The sequence below is a fragment of the Phyllostomus hastatus genome, unplaced genomic scaffold (genome assembly GCF_019186645.2).
Source record: "Phyllostomus hastatus isolate PE091 unplaced genomic scaffold, TTU_PhHast_1.1 phas_contig_283, whole genome shotgun sequence".
NCBI lineage: Eukaryota > Metazoa > Chordata > Mammalia > Chiroptera > Phyllostomidae > Phyllostomus > Phyllostomus hastatus.
The window spans coordinates 13,426,474-13,447,353 of NW_025333833.1; the positions used below are offsets into that span (position 1 = coordinate 13,426,474).

The 20,880-nt window shown below is 40.3% G+C and overlaps 1 protein-coding gene across 1 annotated transcript in view; it reads left to right on the top strand.

The window, feature by feature from the left end:
- The window catches only part of HMCN1 (hemicentin 1), a 397,440-nt gene extending 377,750 nt beyond the window's left edge, over positions 1-19,690 (top strand). The window contains exons 101-107 of the mRNA XM_045838584.1: positions 1,138-1,251; positions 1,927-2,052; positions 3,338-3,466; positions 5,707-6,057; positions 9,863-9,982; positions 16,637-16,763; positions 18,287-19,690. Coding sequence (XP_045694540.1) covers positions 1,138-1,251; positions 1,927-2,052; positions 3,338-3,466; positions 5,707-6,057; positions 9,863-9,982; positions 16,637-16,763; positions 18,287-18,653 — 1,334 coding nt within the window. The 3' untranslated portion in view covers positions 18,654-19,690. The remainder of the gene's footprint in view (positions 1-1,137; positions 1,252-1,926; positions 2,053-3,337; positions 3,467-5,706; positions 6,058-9,862; positions 9,983-16,636; positions 16,764-18,286) is intronic.
- The last annotated feature ends 1,190 nt before the right edge of the window (positions 19,691-20,880 follow it).

Consider the following 20,880-nt stretch of genomic DNA (forward strand, 5'->3'; position numbering starts at 1 on the left):
TTAATACAGGTTGGTTTTGGTGGATAAGACACTAAAAGGGACAAGGGAGGCCAGGCAAAACAGAAAAAATTATATGAAAATCTTTCTAAATTATAGGATCACATTTGTGTATTTATATTAACATGTGCAGATTTTGAAAGATTAAATTAGAAGTTCTCAAGTAGGAGGCAAGTGCAAAGTAAGACATTGGCGATCTCGATTTGGGGAAGGTAAGGTGAGGACTAAGTACGGTGAGTGTCGTTTTGAAAAGTTTGGAATGGAATAGGACGACAGAGAAGTGAGGAAGTTTGAAATGAGCATAGACCTAAGAGAGGGATTTTGTTAGGCTAGGAAAAATTTGGTTATGTCTCTAGGTTTATGGGGAAGATGACAGGAAGGAGGAAGGCCTTTAAAAATGCGTAAGAGGAAGGAATTGTCAATGGACCACAATCCTCATACTGAGGGGGAAGGAGAGAGGCTGCAGAGCTCAAAAGCTCCAGGAGGGGGACTTTTCTTACAGGAAAGGAGAGATCGCTCTTCCTTTGGGACTGGAAGGAAGGAGAGGGGAAAGGGTACAAAGAGCAGGCAGCATGCCTGAGTTTCAGGAGTTCATCCTGCACTTTTTGTATTACACTATGACCCAGATGGTGTCTGGGAAGATTGATTTGGCAATGACCACAGACGAGGAGATAATGCCAGAGGAGCTGCAGCCAGTCAGGCACAAGGTGATACTGCCCTGCATCATCAGACTAATAGCAGCCGACACGGGGACGAAAGGTCGATTGCAAAGCATGTTGCGGAAGACCTTAGTTTGTTTTTCCTGTCTTCGTATTCCCGTTGTCAGCAACATTCCGGGGCCGAAACTTCCTGGAAATAGGAGCGGGAGCCATGTGGTCAAGTACTTAAAGTCGAGGTGTGATGCATTCTGAGTCCCCAGACAATGCCCCCCTGAGTGGGGTGTGGAAGAGAGATGCTCTCCCCACCAGTGAATTCTCTCCATTGTCCGGCAGATGACATGAGAGCAATTGTATTGAGTTCATTGTAGGGAAGAACTTAAACACAATAAATTACCAAATAGAATTAAAGTGTTAAACATCTGGGGTCAATTAACCCAAGTTTTCTAACAGAGCGTAATGAAAGTTTTGTTTTCTGTAACAGATATTAACGAATGTCAAGAATCCAGTCCCTGCCACCACCGCTGTCTCAATGCCATAGGCAGTTTTCACTGTGGGTGTGAGCCTGGGTATCAGCTCAGAGGCAGAAAATGTGTGGGTAAGGAAGGGCTTTGAATTCAAAAGCGTAACATCTTCATAACTTCTCAGTGGTGTCCGACCTTGTCCATAGGCTGTGCCCTGAGCCTCATGTGTAGCTGGAATACCTTCCATGTGGCATGTATATAATCCACAGAAAAACAAAGTGGAAGCAAATGTTATACTGTATAGATTTTCCTTTCTAATTACATAACTGCTTTTTAAACATGTCCCCTATTGTAGTCACCAGTTTTTTACACAGAAGGATAATATAGGGTGGGGCAAAAGTAGATTTATTGTTGCTTGTATAGAAAATAAAATAATATAATATTTGATAAATAATAATACAAGTGTAAACTCTGTTTTGCATACTCAACTATAAACCTACTTTTGCCTCACCTTGTCTATAGTGTGTACCTATATAAAGTTAAATAACATATATATCATTTTATTTTTCTAGGGGGAAATGATTGGTATGGCAACCAGCTCTGTGAAATGTTTTTTTATTTTTATTATTCTTTTTGAAACTTAATTGTGTTACATGCCTTGTTGGATTTAAACACTTTTACTTTACATAATGGTTATGCAATCAATATCTGTATTAGTTTATAATATCGTTAAAACCCAAAAGTACAATTTCTGTGGAAACGCTGGAGAAACCATCTTCTCAGCCTGCATTCCGTGTTCTTTTATGAAGACGTGAACGAATGTCGCCAGAACGTGTGCAGACCGGATCAGCACTGCGAGAACACGCGTGGGGGCTACAAGTGCATTGACCTGTGTCCACACGGAACGACCAAGGCGGAGAACGGAACCTGCGTCGGTGAGTGACTGGCCATTCCGGTGACTGAGATCCGTGTGCCATTGACAAGCCAAGTGAGACATCGTTGTTGAAACTAATGATTGGAGCACATGTAATAGAATAAGGAAGTAATGCTTTTTCCAGTTTTTTTTTTATTCTTAACTTCTAGTAAGGGTGACCTCTGGGGTTCCAGGGTCATGGCTATCCCAGGAAACAGAAGCTCACCATGGAGATATGACCATTTTGAGCTCCCATCACTTACACATTTGGTTTAACATCCACATAAATTAATAGTGTCTCTTATTCCTAATATGCAATTTGGCATATGTGTTTAGAATTTCATAGGAAGCTTGAGGAAGTATTGTTTGTAGAATTTATTAAATGTTCAAAACATAATTATTGTAGAACTAAGTATTCTTTAAATGTCAAAGCAATGACCAGACACTAATGTGAATTATGTTTCCCCCTAAGTTTATTCTTTTTGTGCCTGTTCTGTACCAAACTGCCATAGTTAGCAAAACTATGAGCTATGCAACTTTAAAAAATGAAAATATGCTATTGCTGCTCCTATGTACTTACAATCTACTGGAATAGATTGGCTAACTTCCTTTCCTTCACCAAAAAAAACAAACTATAATACAAGGCAGAGTGAAACGCCACGAAAGAGGTGCAGATAAAACTGTACGAGAGTATGGGAAAGAGTGGTTTTATGTCATAGGAGTGACTCTCAGAGGTATCGTGGAAGTGATCACGTTTCAGCATAGCCTTGAAGAGAATCTTGGATTACCCAGTCTTGGAAACTGAGGGAGTAAGTTGAAGGTAACTCGCATTTGCAGCCTGGTTGACTGGGGAGAAAGAGTACTGTGACGGTAAATAGGTGGTAACGATCAGACAGTGGGGACATGCTGAGTTTGAAGAACTGGTAAATCAGGGAGCTGGGGATGACCAGCCAGCAGCTAGAAGGTGGGACTGTCGATAAGAGGTAGTGTAGAGCGGTTGCTCTAATATACATCAACATGCTTACTAGAGTCACTAATGTAAATAGCCAAAGAGAAGGGAGTATGGAGAAGGGGAAAGAAAAAAACAAAAGCAGAGACTGGAATTCCTTCTGCAGTAAGGAGCAAGAGAAGGAAAAGTAACCAGTTAATAAGTGGCAGAGCTAGGACTCGAACCCGGGTTTTCTGACTCCAGGTCTTAACCACAAGGTGAGAAACACAATCTTTGGCAATTCTAAAGAATGTTCACTTTAAATACTAGGTTTCGAAAGAGGAAATGTTACTACTTTTTATTGCCTCCATGTCTGTAGATATTGATGAGTGTAAAGATGGGACCCATCAGTGCAGATATAACCAGATATGTGAGAATACGAGAGGCAGCTACCGTTGTGTCTGCCCCAGAGGTTACCGCTCTCAAGGCGTGGGAAGACCCTGTATGGGTAAGTGAACAGGAACTCGCGTTGAGTAGTGAAGTTACCGAGCCTTACCAACCTGAGTAGGACTCCTCTCTACCCTCAACTGCTTTCCTGCTACAATTACAAAATTTGTAACTTGCTTTAAGTAAATCAGAATATAATTTGAATAACAGTTGACCCTTCAACAACATGGGTTTGGACTGCACAGGTACATTTATATGTGGGTTTTTTCGGTAAAGATACAGTCAGCTCTCTGTATCCCTGGGTTTTGCACCTGTGGATTCAACCAACTGCGAACTGAAAACAGTATTTTCTGTATGTAGCTGGGAATTTGTGGTGTGGAGGGTATATGCGCTGTTCTGTGCCCTGTTACAGAAAGGACTTGAGTGTCCATGGATTTTGGTACCCACAAGGCCCTGAACCCATTCTCCCTGCAGATACCGAGGGATGGCTCAGTTTTGGGGAAATCAAAAGTTATAAACAGATTTTTGACTGCATGAGGGTTGGCATCCCTAACCACTAATTGTTCAAGGGTCAGTTGTGCTTCTTAGAAACTTTATATTGAGTTCAATTTACACTAACTTCAAGTGATAATGATAACCACTATGGAGTGCTTACTGTACAGTGTGCATATCAAAATGAAGTTCTGATATTATTGCCATAGAGACCTAATTGTGAAGATTATCTCATTAATTATCTCTGTATGCACATGACATAAATGTTTGCATAGACATATTTAATTTGAATATGAAGTATACTTGTTATGAAGATTTAGATATGAAGGATTGAAATGTGAACATACAATTTAAGCAAATCGATAATTATTATTTTATTTACCATATATTTAGTGCTTATTGCATGCCAGTCCCTAAGCTAAGAATATCTCATTTAATTCTCCTAATTGTCTATTTGTTTCCATATAATTGAATATAAAGTAATACAATTAATAGATAATATGAAATATCTCTGAGAAGGTAAACATATGCTTTTTGTTAAATTAATGCATTTATCATCAAGAGACTGATCTATCAAATTCTATTTCTCCTCAGAGTATTTAAGTGCAGCAAAAAATTGTGTGGGCCTTTAAATACTAGCTTCTGGTTTGCATGCCATGCTTTTAAAATTGGTTGCCTTGGTTGTCTACTTAACAATTATTTATAGCAAATTCTCCCACAGAGACTTAGTTTTGTCTTTATAGGGTACCTACAATAGCACTTTACACATAGCAAATGTTCAAAGAAATATCATTACTAAAATAAATAAATACTTTCAATAACAGAAATACATTTTATTTCTATATTCTATTTAGATACTGTACTTAAGATGTAATTTAACATCTTGATCAGTCATAATGTGACCCAGCAGGATGAAAGGTGTTTATTTGTTCACTGATTTGAGTTGAATGCCAGGCACTGGACTGGGCAGTAGTCAGTGAGGAAGGTAGGGCCATTGCCTTGAAGAGATTAAAGTGTTCATTTAAACATTGGCCCACCAAAATAATTTTAAAGCAAACTTTCCTACTTTCATTTTACTTAGTTGTGTTTTTTTTCATGCAACTCTGGTAATGAATTAAAGAATTTGTTTTTAATCTCTGGTGTTTATACACTTACCCAATTGACAGGAAAAGGTGGAAGTAATACTCTGTGTTGACCTAAGGAATAGAAAGGAAAATAACTTTTTTAAATTTTATGGACTTTATGACTTTACATCTTAGGAATAAATTATTCTATCTTCATTTCCATCTTTTTAATTTTTTATAAAAAATATAACTGATTTGATTATTAATCATTATTGATTAAACACATACAAAAGAAAATAAAAGTGTTTAGAGGTGTACCAATATTTTTGCATCTGAAACTTATACATGTATGAAAAGTTAGAGGCACTAGTGCTCAAGCTAAAGTTAAACACAAACTAGCAGTGTGATGTCCTTCCCTCCACCAACAGAATTAAGTACTACATTAGCTTTGAACCCTAGTTTTCCTGGATTCAAGTGCACTACTTTCTATATGACCCTGTATGTTTCTGTTGTACATGTGAAGCAGTCTTCAGGGAGGGGCATAAAATCATTCAGTATATTCATATCTGGATGATTAAAGCTTTCTCAAAAGTTCCTAACAGTTGAGAAATGACCGTATTCCTGGCTTTGGGAGGGTAACATAATGTCTTCAGTTTGTTTCACAGACTGATTCTTTATTCCTGTGTTTTGTGTGTGTATGTGTATGTTTTTTTTCTCTTTTTTATGTATCATGGCACACGAGCAGACATTAATGAGTGTGAACAAATGCCTAAGCCTTGTGCATATCAGTGCTTCAACACCCCCGGCAGCTTCAAGTGTGTGTGCCCCCCAGGACAGCATTTATTAGGGGACGGGAAATCTTGCGCCGGATTGGAGAGGCTGCCCACTTATGGCAGTCAGTACAGTAGCTATAACCTTGCTCGGTACTCCCCCGTGAGAAACAACTATCAACCTCAACAGCATTACAGACAGTACTCACATCTCTACAGCTCCTACTCAGAGTATAGAAACAGCAGAACATCTCTCTCCAGGACTAGAAGGACTATTAGGAAAACTTGCCCTGAAGGCTCTGAGGCAAGACATGACACATGTGTAGGTAAATGTCAGCCATATTGCGTTTCCTTCCCTCGGGCTCTCAGACGGGCCAGTCTAAGCAGACGTGCAGCGCCGGTGACCGTTTGGGTGCAGTGACCGACATCTGATCTCAAGTCTGGGGTGGCTCTTAAGTTTCGAGACATTTTCTCGAGCATCTAAAACCATTACAGATTTTATTCAAGGAAATGATGTATTGACATGTGTGCATTCTAATAATTTGCCGGTTTATGTGGACAGTTCTTTGGTCCCCCTGAAAGTGTTACTAACTTGAATACTATACAGAAATAAATGTCAGCGGCATCCAAAGTATGGTTTTAAAAAAGAGGTTGTGCATACTGTCACATAATGCAATGCCAGCATTATGGCTGTATCTGACTGAGACCAAAGCAGGGGTTAACAGTGAAACTTCCACATGTTCAGTGGGCTGTTTGTTCTATGGGACAACCAGCACTATGTTGACTCTTGGCCCCCACCCCCACGGAATTTCTCAGTTCGATTATTTTGTGTGTGTGTATATATCTATGTGTGTGTCACTGAAAAGATATATGAACCAGGACAAAATTAAATTGCTTCCATCACTCAAAAGTACGTGCTTTCAATATCTTTATCTAAACTCACAAGTCTGTATTTTAATTTGTTTGCAAAGGGGAAGTGTAATTTCCAACTCAGAAATTGAGACCTTGTTTTCTGTTCAGTCGCACGCGTTACCATCTGTCATTCATTTAAATCCATTTTCTGGGAGTAGTCACAGTTTGCATGTCATTGAGCTATGCACCAAGAGGAATTAGCAAACAGGAATTAGCCCCACTCTTTGTTAGATGAACAAAGAAAGCAAAGTAGAGAGGGAGGAGGGAGACGAGAAGGGAGGGAAGAAAGAAATTCTGTTTCAGTTTAAGAGACCCCTATGCCAATCTTATTTTCTTGCATTTTTCTTAAGTGTTCTACACTTTGTTTATTCTCTCCTGAATAGGCTAACTTTAACCATTTCTTTTAAACACTTTAAAATGCCTTCCCCTGCTGACTTTATTTCTTTCTCATTTCTTTTTTTACCTTCCCCAAACCTGTTCCTGCATCACCACCTTCTCAGACATGCTTCCTTGGCCACTCTCGGTACACCAGCTTCTCCTATCACATGTACCAGGCTGGGCCCTCTGACCTTCTGGGCATTTAAACTTTAACCTTTCTTCTTTAGGTCCTTATTTTCCCGGGACTTTTCTGTCTAGATGTCCTGATATACCCTGAAGTTTAATAGCATATGGAATATTTTTCCTATGGTCAACTTCCTAATCCTGAAACTTCAAACATTAATGCATTCATTAACAACTCTCTACACTTCCTCCCATATGGTTAAACACCACTTAATCACTGAACCTGCAGACTCCACTGTCCTTACTAGCATGTCAGACACCACTCCTGACCTGCTCCAAACCATGCTGACTGTTTCTCGTTTTCATGCTCAAAATTTTGACCTGCCTCTTTGTTAGTTAAAACTTTTCCTCCTTTTACAGACAGAATTAGCATCTGACATTTTGTCTTTCAAAATTTCTTCCAAATAGTTAGGCTCACTGAAGGGCTTTCATATCCTATGATTATCCCAACTCTTCACCTTCATTTTAGACACATTCTTCTCTTCTTTGTTCTTCTGCCTAAAAAAATATTACTTATGATGTGATAAATGAATTAAACTACACCCCCTCACATGTACCATGTGCCATCTAGCTGACTTCTCAATAATCTGAAAGCCCAAGTCATTTAAGAAAGTGTTCCTCATTAGTAACCCGATTCTCTTTCTTGATCACTATCTACACCTTGTAGTTTCATCACAGTAGAGTCTTTTAAATGTTTTCTGTGTCTTTGTGTTTGTATCACACTAATATTATGTGTACAGGAAGTCATCTTCCCCAGAGCATCTACTCTTTGAGGCAGCGATTATCTCAGAGTGAGGACCAATCTTGCAAAATCTAAAGTAAATTTCTATAACTAGTCAATTACTGGATATTTAAGTTTTATTTCAGAGCAATTAATAGGCTTGAAAATTAGAAATATTTCATAAAATGTGGTGAGTATTTTATAGTGTTGTTGCTAATAAAGAAATTTACACCAAGATTGCAGACAGCTTTGGAATTACGTGATGAGCAAATTGCCTGAAACACCAAATGCCTTTAATTAATTAACCATCTGGAACAGATAACTTAGAAAAGATTCAAATTGACACTGTGGAATCATGTTAGACTCAGGCTAAAATTTAGCTTGGTAAGGAATGGATTTGAAAGCTTCGCAGGAAAAGTGAAGACTGCGGTGCTTCTGAATACAGAAATCACTGCAGAATCCACACTCTGGGAGGTGCGAGATCTCTTGCCTGGACTTTAGTGTCACTTATGTTTCTGTTGTTATTTTATGTTAAAGCAGATTATAAAAGGAAAAGTAAAAATAACTCATACAAGTTCTGGAACAAATGCTTTGGTTAACTGGAATAGGACAAAAACATTGACAAACATTCGATGAGTATCATTAACAGATTTGGAATTGTTGCAATTATATTCTGAGCATATGCAAAATGTGCAAATTTTGCACTGAGACCTCTTCCAGTTTTTATTCTGTCTTCTCTTTACCTCCACCTGACTTGACTACTCTTCCCATTCCACATCACGTTCTCCTCTTCATTCTTCCACTGGATGGTGTGTGCTCAGGGACTGCCAGCAAATTTTAATATTACTCAAAGCTAAACACAGTCAGGACTAGAAATCTGAGGCCTCCCAAATCATAGCTCATCCTGAAAGCAAATATCAGTTTTAATTATCACCTATTCTCACTCTCCTTTTTATTGCTATTTTTGGCTTTGTTTAATAATAGCAGACAGATATCTCTTTATAGTTTAGAAAATGCTTTCACATATGTTACCGTATGGGAACCTTCCAAAAACCTACAAATGAGGGAGATTGTATTACTGACTCCTTTTGGCAGAAAAATCAGCTGATAACCTTGAGAAATTAAGCTACCTGCCCAAGAGAACAGCAATTATATATAGAGAGTTACCATTAGTACTTTATAAGTAAATGAAGTTTGATGAAAATTCCTATCGCAAAAATAAAAACACTACCACTTGATAATATCTGTGTGTAGGAAAGCTATGCATGGGTGTTGGAGGAGAGTCCAGGGAGAAAAAGAGGGAGAGGCAGCTAAAGCTTAAACAAAATAAAAACTAACATTCTTCTTTCCTATTAATCTCAATAGAAACTTTATCTTTTAGAAAGTCTACTATTTTTTAAAGATTTTATTTCTTTATTTTTAGAGACGGAAGGGAGGGAGAGAGAGAGAAAGGAACATCAATGTGCGGTTGGTGGGGGTTATGGCCTGCAACCCAGGCATGTACCCTGGCTGGGAATTGAACCTGGGACACTTTGGTTCCCAGCCCGCGCTCAATCCACTGAGCTATGCCAGCCAAGGCTAGAAAGTCTACTATTTTGTCAAGAGTTGGTATTTCCATGGTTCAGGATCTTGTACCAATCTGTTTTGTCTGTCATTCCAGTCTGTCTTACTTTAATACAGAAATTGGCCCTTTGGGGATTTCAGCTTATGTATGTCTATACACAGAAGAAATGTTCATATTTTATAAAATAGTGCAGTTTGTACTGGACTCCATTAAAAACAGACCGTGATATAAAACAGCTCTGAGCATCTATACACACACGAATATTAAATCACAGAGAAGTTTTTTTTTACTGTATATGAACAACTGGTTCTGTCACAGTTGTGGCCTTTGCTTTGTTTTGCATGGTTATCCACTCTGCTTTCTTTCCGCACAGACATTGATGAGTGTGAAAACAGAGACACCTGCCAACATGAGTGTAAAAATACCTTTGGGAGCTATCGCTGTCTCTGCCCACCTGGCTATCAGCTCATGCTCAACGGAAAGACATGTCAAGGTGAGACAGTGGTGGGATGTTTCTTGCTGCAACTGACTTAAAACCAACATAGGAGAGAGTGAGAAATGAAATGTCCTCTTTTTTGAAGACACTCTCTTTGTTGCTTCCTGTTCTCTCTCATTCCTGATGTTCTGACTTACCTTTAAGCACTGGTTTTGCATTAGGAGAAGCAGGGAGAAAGCTGATTAGCAAAGGATATAGAAAAGAAACATTTTTGATATTATCTCACTGAAGGACCAAGAATGCTTAGCCCAGTTTACCTTCTATATTTTTAAAACTTAATGGGAATAGACCTCTTCAAACATTTTCCACATCTTGGCTCAGCTGGAAGGGGGAATGGGAGGAGAGCTCAGTGGATTTACTGAGCTCCCACTGGATTTCATGGCTGGAGGCAGAAAGTGAACACAACTTTTGCTCCCAACCAGCAGTCTCCAAACATTCATTAAGAACTTACCTTATTCAGAACATTTTACTGAGATTTGAAAAACTAGTGATTCTAACTACTGGGATTATACCCTAGGAATCCTGAAACACCAATTCAAAAGAACCCATGCACCCCAATGTTCATAGCCATGTTATTTACAATAGCCAAGTGCTGGAAATAGCCTAAGTGCCCATCGGTAAATGAATGGATCAAAAAACTGTAGTACATTCACACGAGGGAATACTGCACAGCAGAAAGAAAGAAGGAGCTCCTACCCTTCATGACAGCATGGATGGAACTAGGGAGTATTATGCCAAGTGAACTAAGCCAGGCAGTGAAAGACAAATACCATATGATCTCACTTATAAGTGGAACCTAATCAGCAGAACAAACAAGTGAGCAAAATAGAACCAGAGACATGGAACTAAATAAGAAACTGACAGTTACCAGAGGGGAGGGGCGAGGGGGATAACGGGGGACAGAAGGGGAAGGGGTGACCCAAGGAACATGTATGAAGTGCCCATGGACAAGGACAATGGGGGGCGGGGAATTGAACGTGAGAGAGGGATGGGCAGGGCAGGGGAGAGCAATGAGGGGAAATGGGGACAACTATAATTGAACAGCAATTAAAAAATGTAAAGAAAAACTGGAATGACATATTTACTTTATAGTCTTAGGTTTTTCCAGAACAACTAGTATCTCATTTTAATCAGTAGTATGGATTGATTAGTCAAGGGCAATAATTTATATACCCATTCTGCATATACTAAAAGCGACTCTCCGAGTGATTGTGGAAGGCTCAGTACCCTAGAGCAGTCAAGAGCAAGGGCAGGGCTTGATGGCAGATCTCAGAATGTCTGCAATCGTCCTTCGTCTCCCCTATGATTCAGTGGACACCAGGACTGTCGTACTGAGGCATCAGGGTGACTTGAGAGCATTGACATTGTCCCTATTTTGTAACTTCGCCCAGCTTTTCAGTCCAAATATCCTTCTATAGAGGTGGCAATGCCCGACACTGACACCACGCTCCCTGGACGTGCGCCAGGTACCGAGGAATGAAGCCGGGTAGACACTGAAGCGTTCCGAACAGCCAGCTGGCCTGCAAGACCCTTTAGCCAGATTTTTGAGAGTTACAATATGTCACATTCTCGTTTTCTTCTTTTCTTCATTATTCCAGTTTTTAAAAAAATCACCCTTGTCACTCATTCGGTGCATAACATTTTTCAACTTTCAGTTGTGCTGCAGAGTGGAAAATTTAACGTGAAGAAATCAGAAACAGCTGTCCCTTGAAATGTTTGCAGTTTAAATGGGCTGCATATATTTGTGGTTTTAAAAAAAGACACGAGAGAAAACAATTAGGCCCTTTAAAGAAGTTGTTACTCAAAAGACTAACTTGGAGTCTTTTTATAGCTTTAGAAAGTGTTTGAGGCATTTAAGAGGAACAAAAGACCGCTTTTCATTCACATGTGCAATTTGAAGCTTTATACATTAGTGGTGGAAATATCAGCAATAAAAGGGAAATTAGGGCAAATTTTACATTGAACAAGGACAGAGACTCTAAGTAAAAGTTGAAGTCACACCCAATCACGATTTGCCCAAGAAGAAGAGAAACTAAAAACCTTTATGCTAACTGTAAGCACCACTAATCTAATTCTAAAAATTTAAAAACACTGTATAGGCATTGCATTTGAAATGAGCATCTAAGCTATCCAGGTTTTCAAAAAGGCATCCATAATATTTATCAAGAATCAGAGTTGTTCTATACTTTCTATAAGATAAGTGTTTCAAGTGTGTTTATCCTAAATTATTTTTAATGTATCCAGAAGCACTTGGTTAAATGCATTCACATGCTCTAAAGCTATTTATATAGTTTTTCAGCTCATTTTGTTTTTTTTTCCTTGTAACAATGATGTTTATGTTATAAAATGACTACAATTTCTATCCTAATTATTTTCTTGTACTGGTACATAAAAGCCAGACTTCACCACATTGTCAGCTAACAGAAGACTGCGCAATTCCTCCATGTCCTCTGGCCTCTTTTTTTAAGGCCAGCGAGTAGAAAGATGAGCGGAGAGAGTAGGAGGAATGCCTGTGTGGTCCCTAATCCTGAGGAAAGCAGAATTAGGTGGTTGACAAAGGAGGGTCACCTACCCAGGGGCTCAAACACTTAAGAAAGCTTTTCTATGGGAAGTGTAGGACAAACACACACTTTGTGAAGCTAAGGACAAACACACACTTTGTATATTAGATTCTGACATTTCTTATAGATTCATATTTAGCCGACGAAAGTATGTGATAGGGTAGCTGTTCTTGTGCATACAGATGCGCGTGTCCAGACTCCGTTTTCTTGGGCCCTTGAGCCCAAAGGCTTCGTGCTTCTGCCTGAGTTCACCGTGAAGATTCCAGCTAAAATGAAATTCGGAGGAAGGGGGTGAAGGGCCTGTGTTTCTGTGAGAGAAAACTAGATAAGGCTAATTGAATTTCTTTCCCATTTCCCTGGAGGGCTTTTCACTTCATTTTGAGGCCCTCTCATTTTGTCAAGGAGATGAAGCACTTCCAACAGATAAAATTGTAATTAGAAATTGGTTCACAGAGACCTTGGGCAAGACTTAACTGAAGTAAAAACTTACTTCACAGTGTGTTCCCTTCCTGGGGGAAAACTAGTCCTAATATGAAACTAGTAATAGGAAGACCACTGTCAGCACTTGTAAGTAACTAAAAAGTCAAGTAAATGATGTACTCCACAGCCTATTAAGTTTAAAGTAGGTATAATTGCATCTTCTGTCATTTCCTCAGAACGTAATCTATCTGGAGCCAATCTAAAATGCTAATTTTTGAGATAGAAATATGAGTAATATTTTGCTCAGAAATAAAATTTAACATTTATTGTCCATGATTAATATACAATTGCTGCCCCCCACCTTCCACCTTCTCTGCGGTTTCACTTTCTCCAGTGTTGTTTACCCAGGTCGGCCGTGGTCCTAAAATATTAAATGGAAAATTCCAGAAATAAATAATTTATACGTTTTAAATTGAGCACCATTTTGAAAAGCCTGATGAAATCCCAAGCCATCCGTTCTGTACTGCTCGGACATGAGTCACCCCTTTGCCCAGGGTGTCTGCGCTGCCTGCTACTCACCCGTGAATCACTGGGCAGCTGTCTCAGTTATGAGAGAGAGAGAAACCACATTCACGTAACTTGTTTCAGTGTGTGTGTGTATGTATATATATATATGTGTGTGTGTATATATATTAAGATTTTATTTATTTATTTTCAGAGAGGGAAGGAAGGGAGCGAAACACCAATGTGTGATTGCCTCTCATGTGCTCCCCACAGGGGACCTGGCCCACAACCCAGACCTGTGCCCTGACTGGGAATCGAACCAGCAACCCTCTAGTTCACAGGCTGTTGCTCAATCCATTGAGCCACACCAGCCAGGGCTACAGTATATTTTTATAAATGTTCTATTTTATCATTAGTTATTATTACTAGTCTCTTACTGTGCCTAATTTATAAGTTAAGCATTATCATAGGTTCAGCCATGTAGGAAAACACGTGGTATATGCAGGGTTGGTACCACCGGCTACCTGCGGCTGCAGGTGTCCGCTGCGGCCGTTGGAACGTATCCCCCGAGGGTAAGGCTGGATGACGACTGTCTCTTGGAAATTCTTCTCTCCTTTCTCTTTTTAATAGCACTTTTTCAAGTTACTGAAGAGTCCACAAAAGAACTTAACAACTTCACCCCAAGCCCAATGTAAACACCATTGTACAGACACCAAGTCACGTAACTGCTATGAAATGACTTAGCAGTGACACATGCCCATTGACCTTGGCGCCAATTCCATGACAGAAGTGCGTTTCACCTTTAGGACCTACCTCTTCAGAGAACTTTTTGGGCCCAATTAATTATATGTGTTCCCTTCTATCCACCAGGATCTATGTGTATTCAAATACTAAACAAGCGAGATTATTACAAGTATCTGTGTGCAGCCACGGGGCGTAGACTTCCTCCAAAGTGAGGAGTCTTCGAGTCTTTTGCTTGTCTCTTCCAAAAAGAAATTTGAAAACCTTATATTTAACTCATACTTTTTAAAGATGACATCTAAAGTTTATGATCGTGTCTTAAGTGGTGGCAAGGGATGTGAGTCCTGGCATCGTTATTGAATGCGCAATACTTCAAATATCTCTTTTATCCAAACATGGGCGCTGCAGCCTTAAGTCCCTCAGTGAATGGAGGACGACCACTATATAGTTTAAAAGCCTGGACTCCTTAAACCCACTAGATTGACTGTCAGAGAGAGTCTAAGATCACGTTTCTATTTAAGTGAAAGTGTTAGTGGGTGCTTCCCTGACAACCAGCCCACTTTTGAAATCTGATTTAAAAACTAGAGCTAAGCCCATTGGTTTGAAGCCATGAGGAAATAAAGCCTGTCACCATTAATGTGTTCTCACCCTGTGTATGGGACTTGAAGCATTTTACACCTACCTGTCATAAAGAGGCTGGGGATTAGTGGATACCTTTCTTTTGTAAAGCAGAAGGATGTAGGAGGAGAGAGGGGAATGGAGAGCTCCAGGTCACGGGAGGTTCTCAGGTGGATTGATTTTAGCAAGAACTTATGAAAAACAAGGATCTGGATGGAAATTGACTCCCTGAAATATTTGCCTGCTCTCATACTGCTGGAAGGCTTTCATGTACCACCAGGGGAACGTAAATACCACAGTCTGAAGTTATTGCTCTAAAATATAGCTCTTAACTGTGGGATCTCAAAATCCCTTAAAAACTTTGCTGAGCTCTATAAACCCTCATTCCCAAAAATCTACCTCTCTTCCTTCCTCTCCCCCTCCCCCTTCCCTGTCGCCTCCCTCCCTTTCTCTCTCTCTCTCCCTCTCCCCCTACACACACACACACACACACACACACACACGTTTGCATTCACAAATCCCCTGATACTCAAATATGGACCCCAAGTTAGGAATCAAGGCTTCAAAACGCTCATTTTCAGAAAACTCATAAAGAGTGCCCTTTAGCTCCAACTTTATATCTTAATTTTAGTGATTTTAATGTGTTTTTATTTAACAGCTTTGTGTAGAAAATGGGGAGGTAAAGAGCTTTTCATTTGCGTGTTTCCTCCATTATCCTAGGGAGAGCGTCTCATTGCCATAAAAACAAAGGAGGAATTCTGCACGGTTCAGATATGATCAGACTTGGATCACCATTCTTGGGTCACTTCATTTGATTCTGTTTTCTGTGTATTGTATCTCTCGCCACAAGATCCGACTGCCCTGTACAATCTCCTCAGAATTTATTACTTGACTCCTTTATTTTCCACTACCTACCTCTTACTCAACAGTTTCACCTTATAAAACAAAATACTGGGCCCTGGTTGGGTGACTCAGTTGGTTGGGGCATCCTGCCATACACCAAAAAGTTGTGGGTTGGATTCCCAGTCTGGGCACATACATAGGTTGCAGGTTTGATCCCTGGTCAGGGCACATACGGAAGACAGCCGATCCATGTTTCTCTCTTGCATTGATATTTTTCCCCCTCTCTCTTTCTCCCTTCCCCTCTCTCAAAACAGTCAACGTATCCTCAGGTAACAATTGAAAAAATACTGGGGAAGGATCACTCGAAGTTCACAAATGTCCTTTATTTTTTTAAAATATTTTATTTATTTATTTTTAGGGAGAGAAGGGAGGGAGATAGAGAGAGAGAGAGAAACATCAATGTGCGGTTGCTGGGGGTTATGGCCTGCAACCCAGGAATGTACCCTGGCTGGGAATCGAACCTGGGACACTTTGGTTCCCAGCCCACGCTCAATCCACTGAGCTACGCCAGCCAGGGCTTCACAAATGTCCTTTAAATGTTCAGCTTGTTTTTACTGAGTTTAAAGTATTCCTTACTTTACAAAACTTAAATGCACTCTATATTCCAAATATAAAAAACACCAGAGAGATCTTAATCTTCCTTTCTACCTTTCTAGTGCTTATTTTTCCATGTCCTTTCACATGTTAAAAAAAAAACTTATCCTCAAAGCAACCTGGGAAATAGCACACCGGGTATCAGGATCCCCGCTTTGTGACTGAGGAAGCTTAGGTGCAGCTACCAAGTCCATTCATGGGTAGGAGAAGACTAACCCTCCACGTGCCAGTCAGACGTCCACACCACGTGCTCTGATGGCTGGCTCTGGCCTGCCTGGCTGACTCCACGTGTCCCTTGTGCTGTTGCTAGATGTCGATGAGTGTCTGGAGCAGAAGGTGCGCTGTGGGCCGAACCGCATGTGCTTCAACATGAGAGGAAGCTACCAGTGCATCGATACGCCTTGCCCACCCAACTACCGGCGGGATCCTGTCTCGGGGTATGTCTTGCCTTCTCTCCCCAGACGTGTTTTTGGAATTCCTTCTCCCATTCTCTCCTTGACCAATAAACCCTGTGTGTAGTCATGTTGAACTCATAGGAAGTCGTAGCCCAAGGGGATATGGGGTAACAGTGTGTTCCTTCTTCAATGAATGGGCAAGAAATGAACTCATCCCACAGGGCCCGCTGCAACCTACACTATCACTTTGGCTGCCAAGGTTTCCCGGAGCCGCCTCCCCCACGTGTAACCCGCCGTGCAACATCTAGCCTTCTCCCTCAGCAGGGAGCACTTTGTGGGGCGTTTGCCTTTCCGTGAAATTTCCTAGTTTCCATTTGTGTGGCCTCAGAGGGTTACTGTCCCTGAGCACTTAGAGCATTCCAAGAAGTACCTTGGCTGTCACTGTGATGACTCACAGTGACTTTGTGAGAGAGTGGAGATGAGCAAGTGTGAGTCAGTAGTCTGCCCGTTCCTACATTTCCTGCCGAGTGAAACACCGTCTTTTCTGGTTTCTGAATAAACTACGCTTCTACTTTCTCCCTCCCCATTACAGAAGTGTTCTGCTCTGTTCAGTTTCCAAGTTCCCGGGGGGTTGGACACGGAGATAATGGTCCTCAGGAAAGGGACCTGCTAACGAGAAGGTGGCTGGGAAACCAAATGCCGCTTGGAGCTCACACTCTGGTTTTCCTGTCGGACGTGACTGCCGACTTCCTGTAGCAGGGTCAAGTGTGACTGCCCAGGATCCACCAAAAAGCTGTTCATAACCAGCCTGAGGGGAATAAAGAGAGGAGGGAGAAAATTAAAAATATAGATTTATGAAACTTCTATATAAATACAGTGACTGAAGAATCTATATATCTTTTTTGCACATATTTTTAAAGCTTACTCTTTATTATCAGAGATTGCTGGCAGAGCATTGAAAAGTCACGATGATTTGAAAACAGCTAAAGGGGGCCCATGGAAAAGAAAAACAGCCAACATGGGCTCATTAAACATGTTTTTAATCTAGAATAATGTGGAAGACCAATACAAAAGTAAAGGGTCCCCCCCCCAGGAATCCTAATTAACCTTTTATTATTTTCAAAAAATAAACCAAATATCAACATGATCAATGTTCTATTTCAGCTTCCACGCAATGTTAGGTGTTAAAAATGTTTTAAAGCCCATGCTCCCCTCTTGAAGAAGCACTTGTTTCTAGTACAAGTGCCGCTGCCTCCACATCCCAAACTGACTTTTTAAAGATACTCTCGCGGCACTCGCACTTACTTCCGCGGTTTAAAAGCTCCTGAGTTTAATGGAGCTGAGAGATAGCTGTTTGACTCTAGACCAGCATGCTGTCATGGCCATCTGGCATCTGGTTTGAGTTAGTGACACAGAACACGGGGTGAGCCTGCCTGCTCTTGCAGGCAGACTGTCTCCTGCCTTTAATGCCTGAAAGTTGTCGGGGATCACGGTCACCTGCTTCATGTCTTCCCCTGCTTCCAAGCCAGAAAACTGTATGCACTTCATGTGTTTGTCGTCCTCAGGTTCTGCCTCAAGAACTGTCCACCCAACGATTTGGACTGTGCCTCGAGCCCATATGCCTTGGAATACAAACTCGTCTCCCTCCCATTTGGAATAGCCGCCAATCAAGATTTAATCCGGCTGGTTGCATACACGCAGGATGGAGTGATGCATCCCAGGACAACGTTTCTCATGGTAGATGAGGAACAGACCGTCCCTTTTGCCTTGAGGGATGAGAACCTGAAAGGAGTGGTATACACGACACGACCGCTGCTCGAGCCAGAGACCTACCGCATGCGGGTTCGGGCCTTATCCTACAGTGCCAACGGGACCATCGAGTATCAGACCACGTTCATAGTTTATATAGCTGTGTCTGCCTATCCATACTAAGGAGCTCTCCAAAGCCTAGCCCACATATTTAAACTGCAGTAACCGTGGGAATCAAGTTCGCTTCCAGATGACCATCTCGTGAACAGTTGCGATCTTGGCAGCTTGAAAGCGGTGCTATGCTCTGTTTCGCACGTCTCCCTGGGGACTGCCGAGGTATTTTCATGATCTCACCGTGGTCGTATCTTTTAGTAAGGTCTAGAAAAGTCCCTTATTGTTTTCTTTATTTATTACACTGGAACAGTTACTTTTCAAAGATTATTCAGAACACCCAACAGGACACATCAGTGATTTTCCTTACAAAATAGAATAAAATAAGTAAAATAACTTCAAGGGTAATTCAAAGCCAAGTAGATTGTTGAGCATTCGGCCATTTTTAAAGTAATAAAACTGGCTGCTATGTTTTTCTATCAAAGCTTAAGTAACTTATGAAGACACTTTTTTTAAAATATTGATACTTTATTATAGGACTTGTACACCTCTTTTCACTTTAAGGAAAAAAAAGAAATGCCCATCATTTTAGAAATAGACTACAGCTTCTAGGTTATTTTGATCCCAAATGGTGCTCACTTTGACTGAACACCCAAAAGAAGGACATTACTTTCGGTGATTTTGTAAAGTCAGTTGAACCACTTATGACAATAGAAAAATATTATTTTGTTCTCAGATAATTGTTGATGACAGAGATCTTCATTCTAACATTTCGATGTAACCTGCCATTCAGCTAGCTCCTTAGCTTTCACATTCCAGAACTGTTCTTCCTTTCCTGTCAATTGGAAACAATTTTTTAAAATATCAGTGGGACGGTTTTCTTCGTTTCTCGTGAAAAATCTCATGTTAAATTAGCATAAATGTTAAACGTCAATACACTGTACATGGTGGTAACAGACTCTGGAAGCAATTGCCAAGATGTATTCTATTTTTATGAAGTGTACATATATTACTTTAGTGTGTATTTTCTATGTAATATCTTGATGGACTCTTTTATAAAATTATTTTATAAAAAAATACAATGTTACAGGAAAACCAGCCTAAATAAAATTTTCACATCCTTTTTCTTAACTTTTTTAAAATGTTAGATTTATTTTCTATAGCTATGATAGGTATCAGAGTATGTAACACACCCACACACATGTGTGTGTATGTCATACATGTCATGACTTATCACACCAGCTCTTGAGATAGGCAGTACTGTATTGTTATTCACATTTTACAGGTCAAGATCCTCAGACTCAGGTAACTTCCATAACTTCCTTAAGACAGCACAGCTAACTAGGGAAAGAAATGTCATACTTTCTATCTCTGGGGACTCCTCCATGTCAATTGCTATCTCCACTGACAGTTTTGTCTCTTACCTAAACAGTTTCCTCATACCATATCTCAAGTAAATCCACCTCCTACCTATAATAGGTAATAAACTAGTGAAGGCCCAATCAAGGCCTATGATTGAAGGATTTTTACCTAGAATCACATGATTCAAAGAAACCTGGAAAAATCATCTAGCCTACAGCCTTTCATTCTGCCACGTGATTGTCTAAATCAGTGTTTGCCAAAGAATATTCCAGAGAATGTGTTCAGTTAAGATACTTTGAGTGAATGGGGTTCCATGGCCAAACAAGTTTGAGAACTACTGTATGACTTCTTATTAAATGTTTACTAGGGACACTGACACTGAAGGATCTTAGCAGTTCAGTAGTAAATGGATTTAATTTGTTCCAGTCAAAATTTTCTAAAATATTTCATCACAAATCTTTCTCCCCCATGTACCATAACATCTCAGCACACACTTGGAGAAATGTTGGTTTAATACAAACAAGACATCAGCGTGACTCCTCAGTCCTTGAAAAGGACACTTTACAGCCTAGTTTGGTAAACAGTTCCAGCACATGACCCGGGTTATTGAACTTGCTAAAATTAAACCACACTAATTTTTCTCATTTCTTCTGTTCAATGTTCTGGAAGGATAGAGAGGCTGGCCATAAGCTACTGCACAGTCATTGGTAGGAACCGACTTCTGATTAATATACCCTTTGATTTGGAAATTCCTATGTGGAGCCAGAAGATCTGGCCAGCATCTTGACTTTAACCAAGTACCTTTGACAACATTTTCTTGAAGTGACTCATAATCACCCAAGTGGTTGAGCAGAGATAGGCAGTGCTTTCAAGGATGAAGCCTGAATGTTCCTGTAGGACGACGGAGCAGGGTGTGGAAAGCCTCCACAGCATCGAG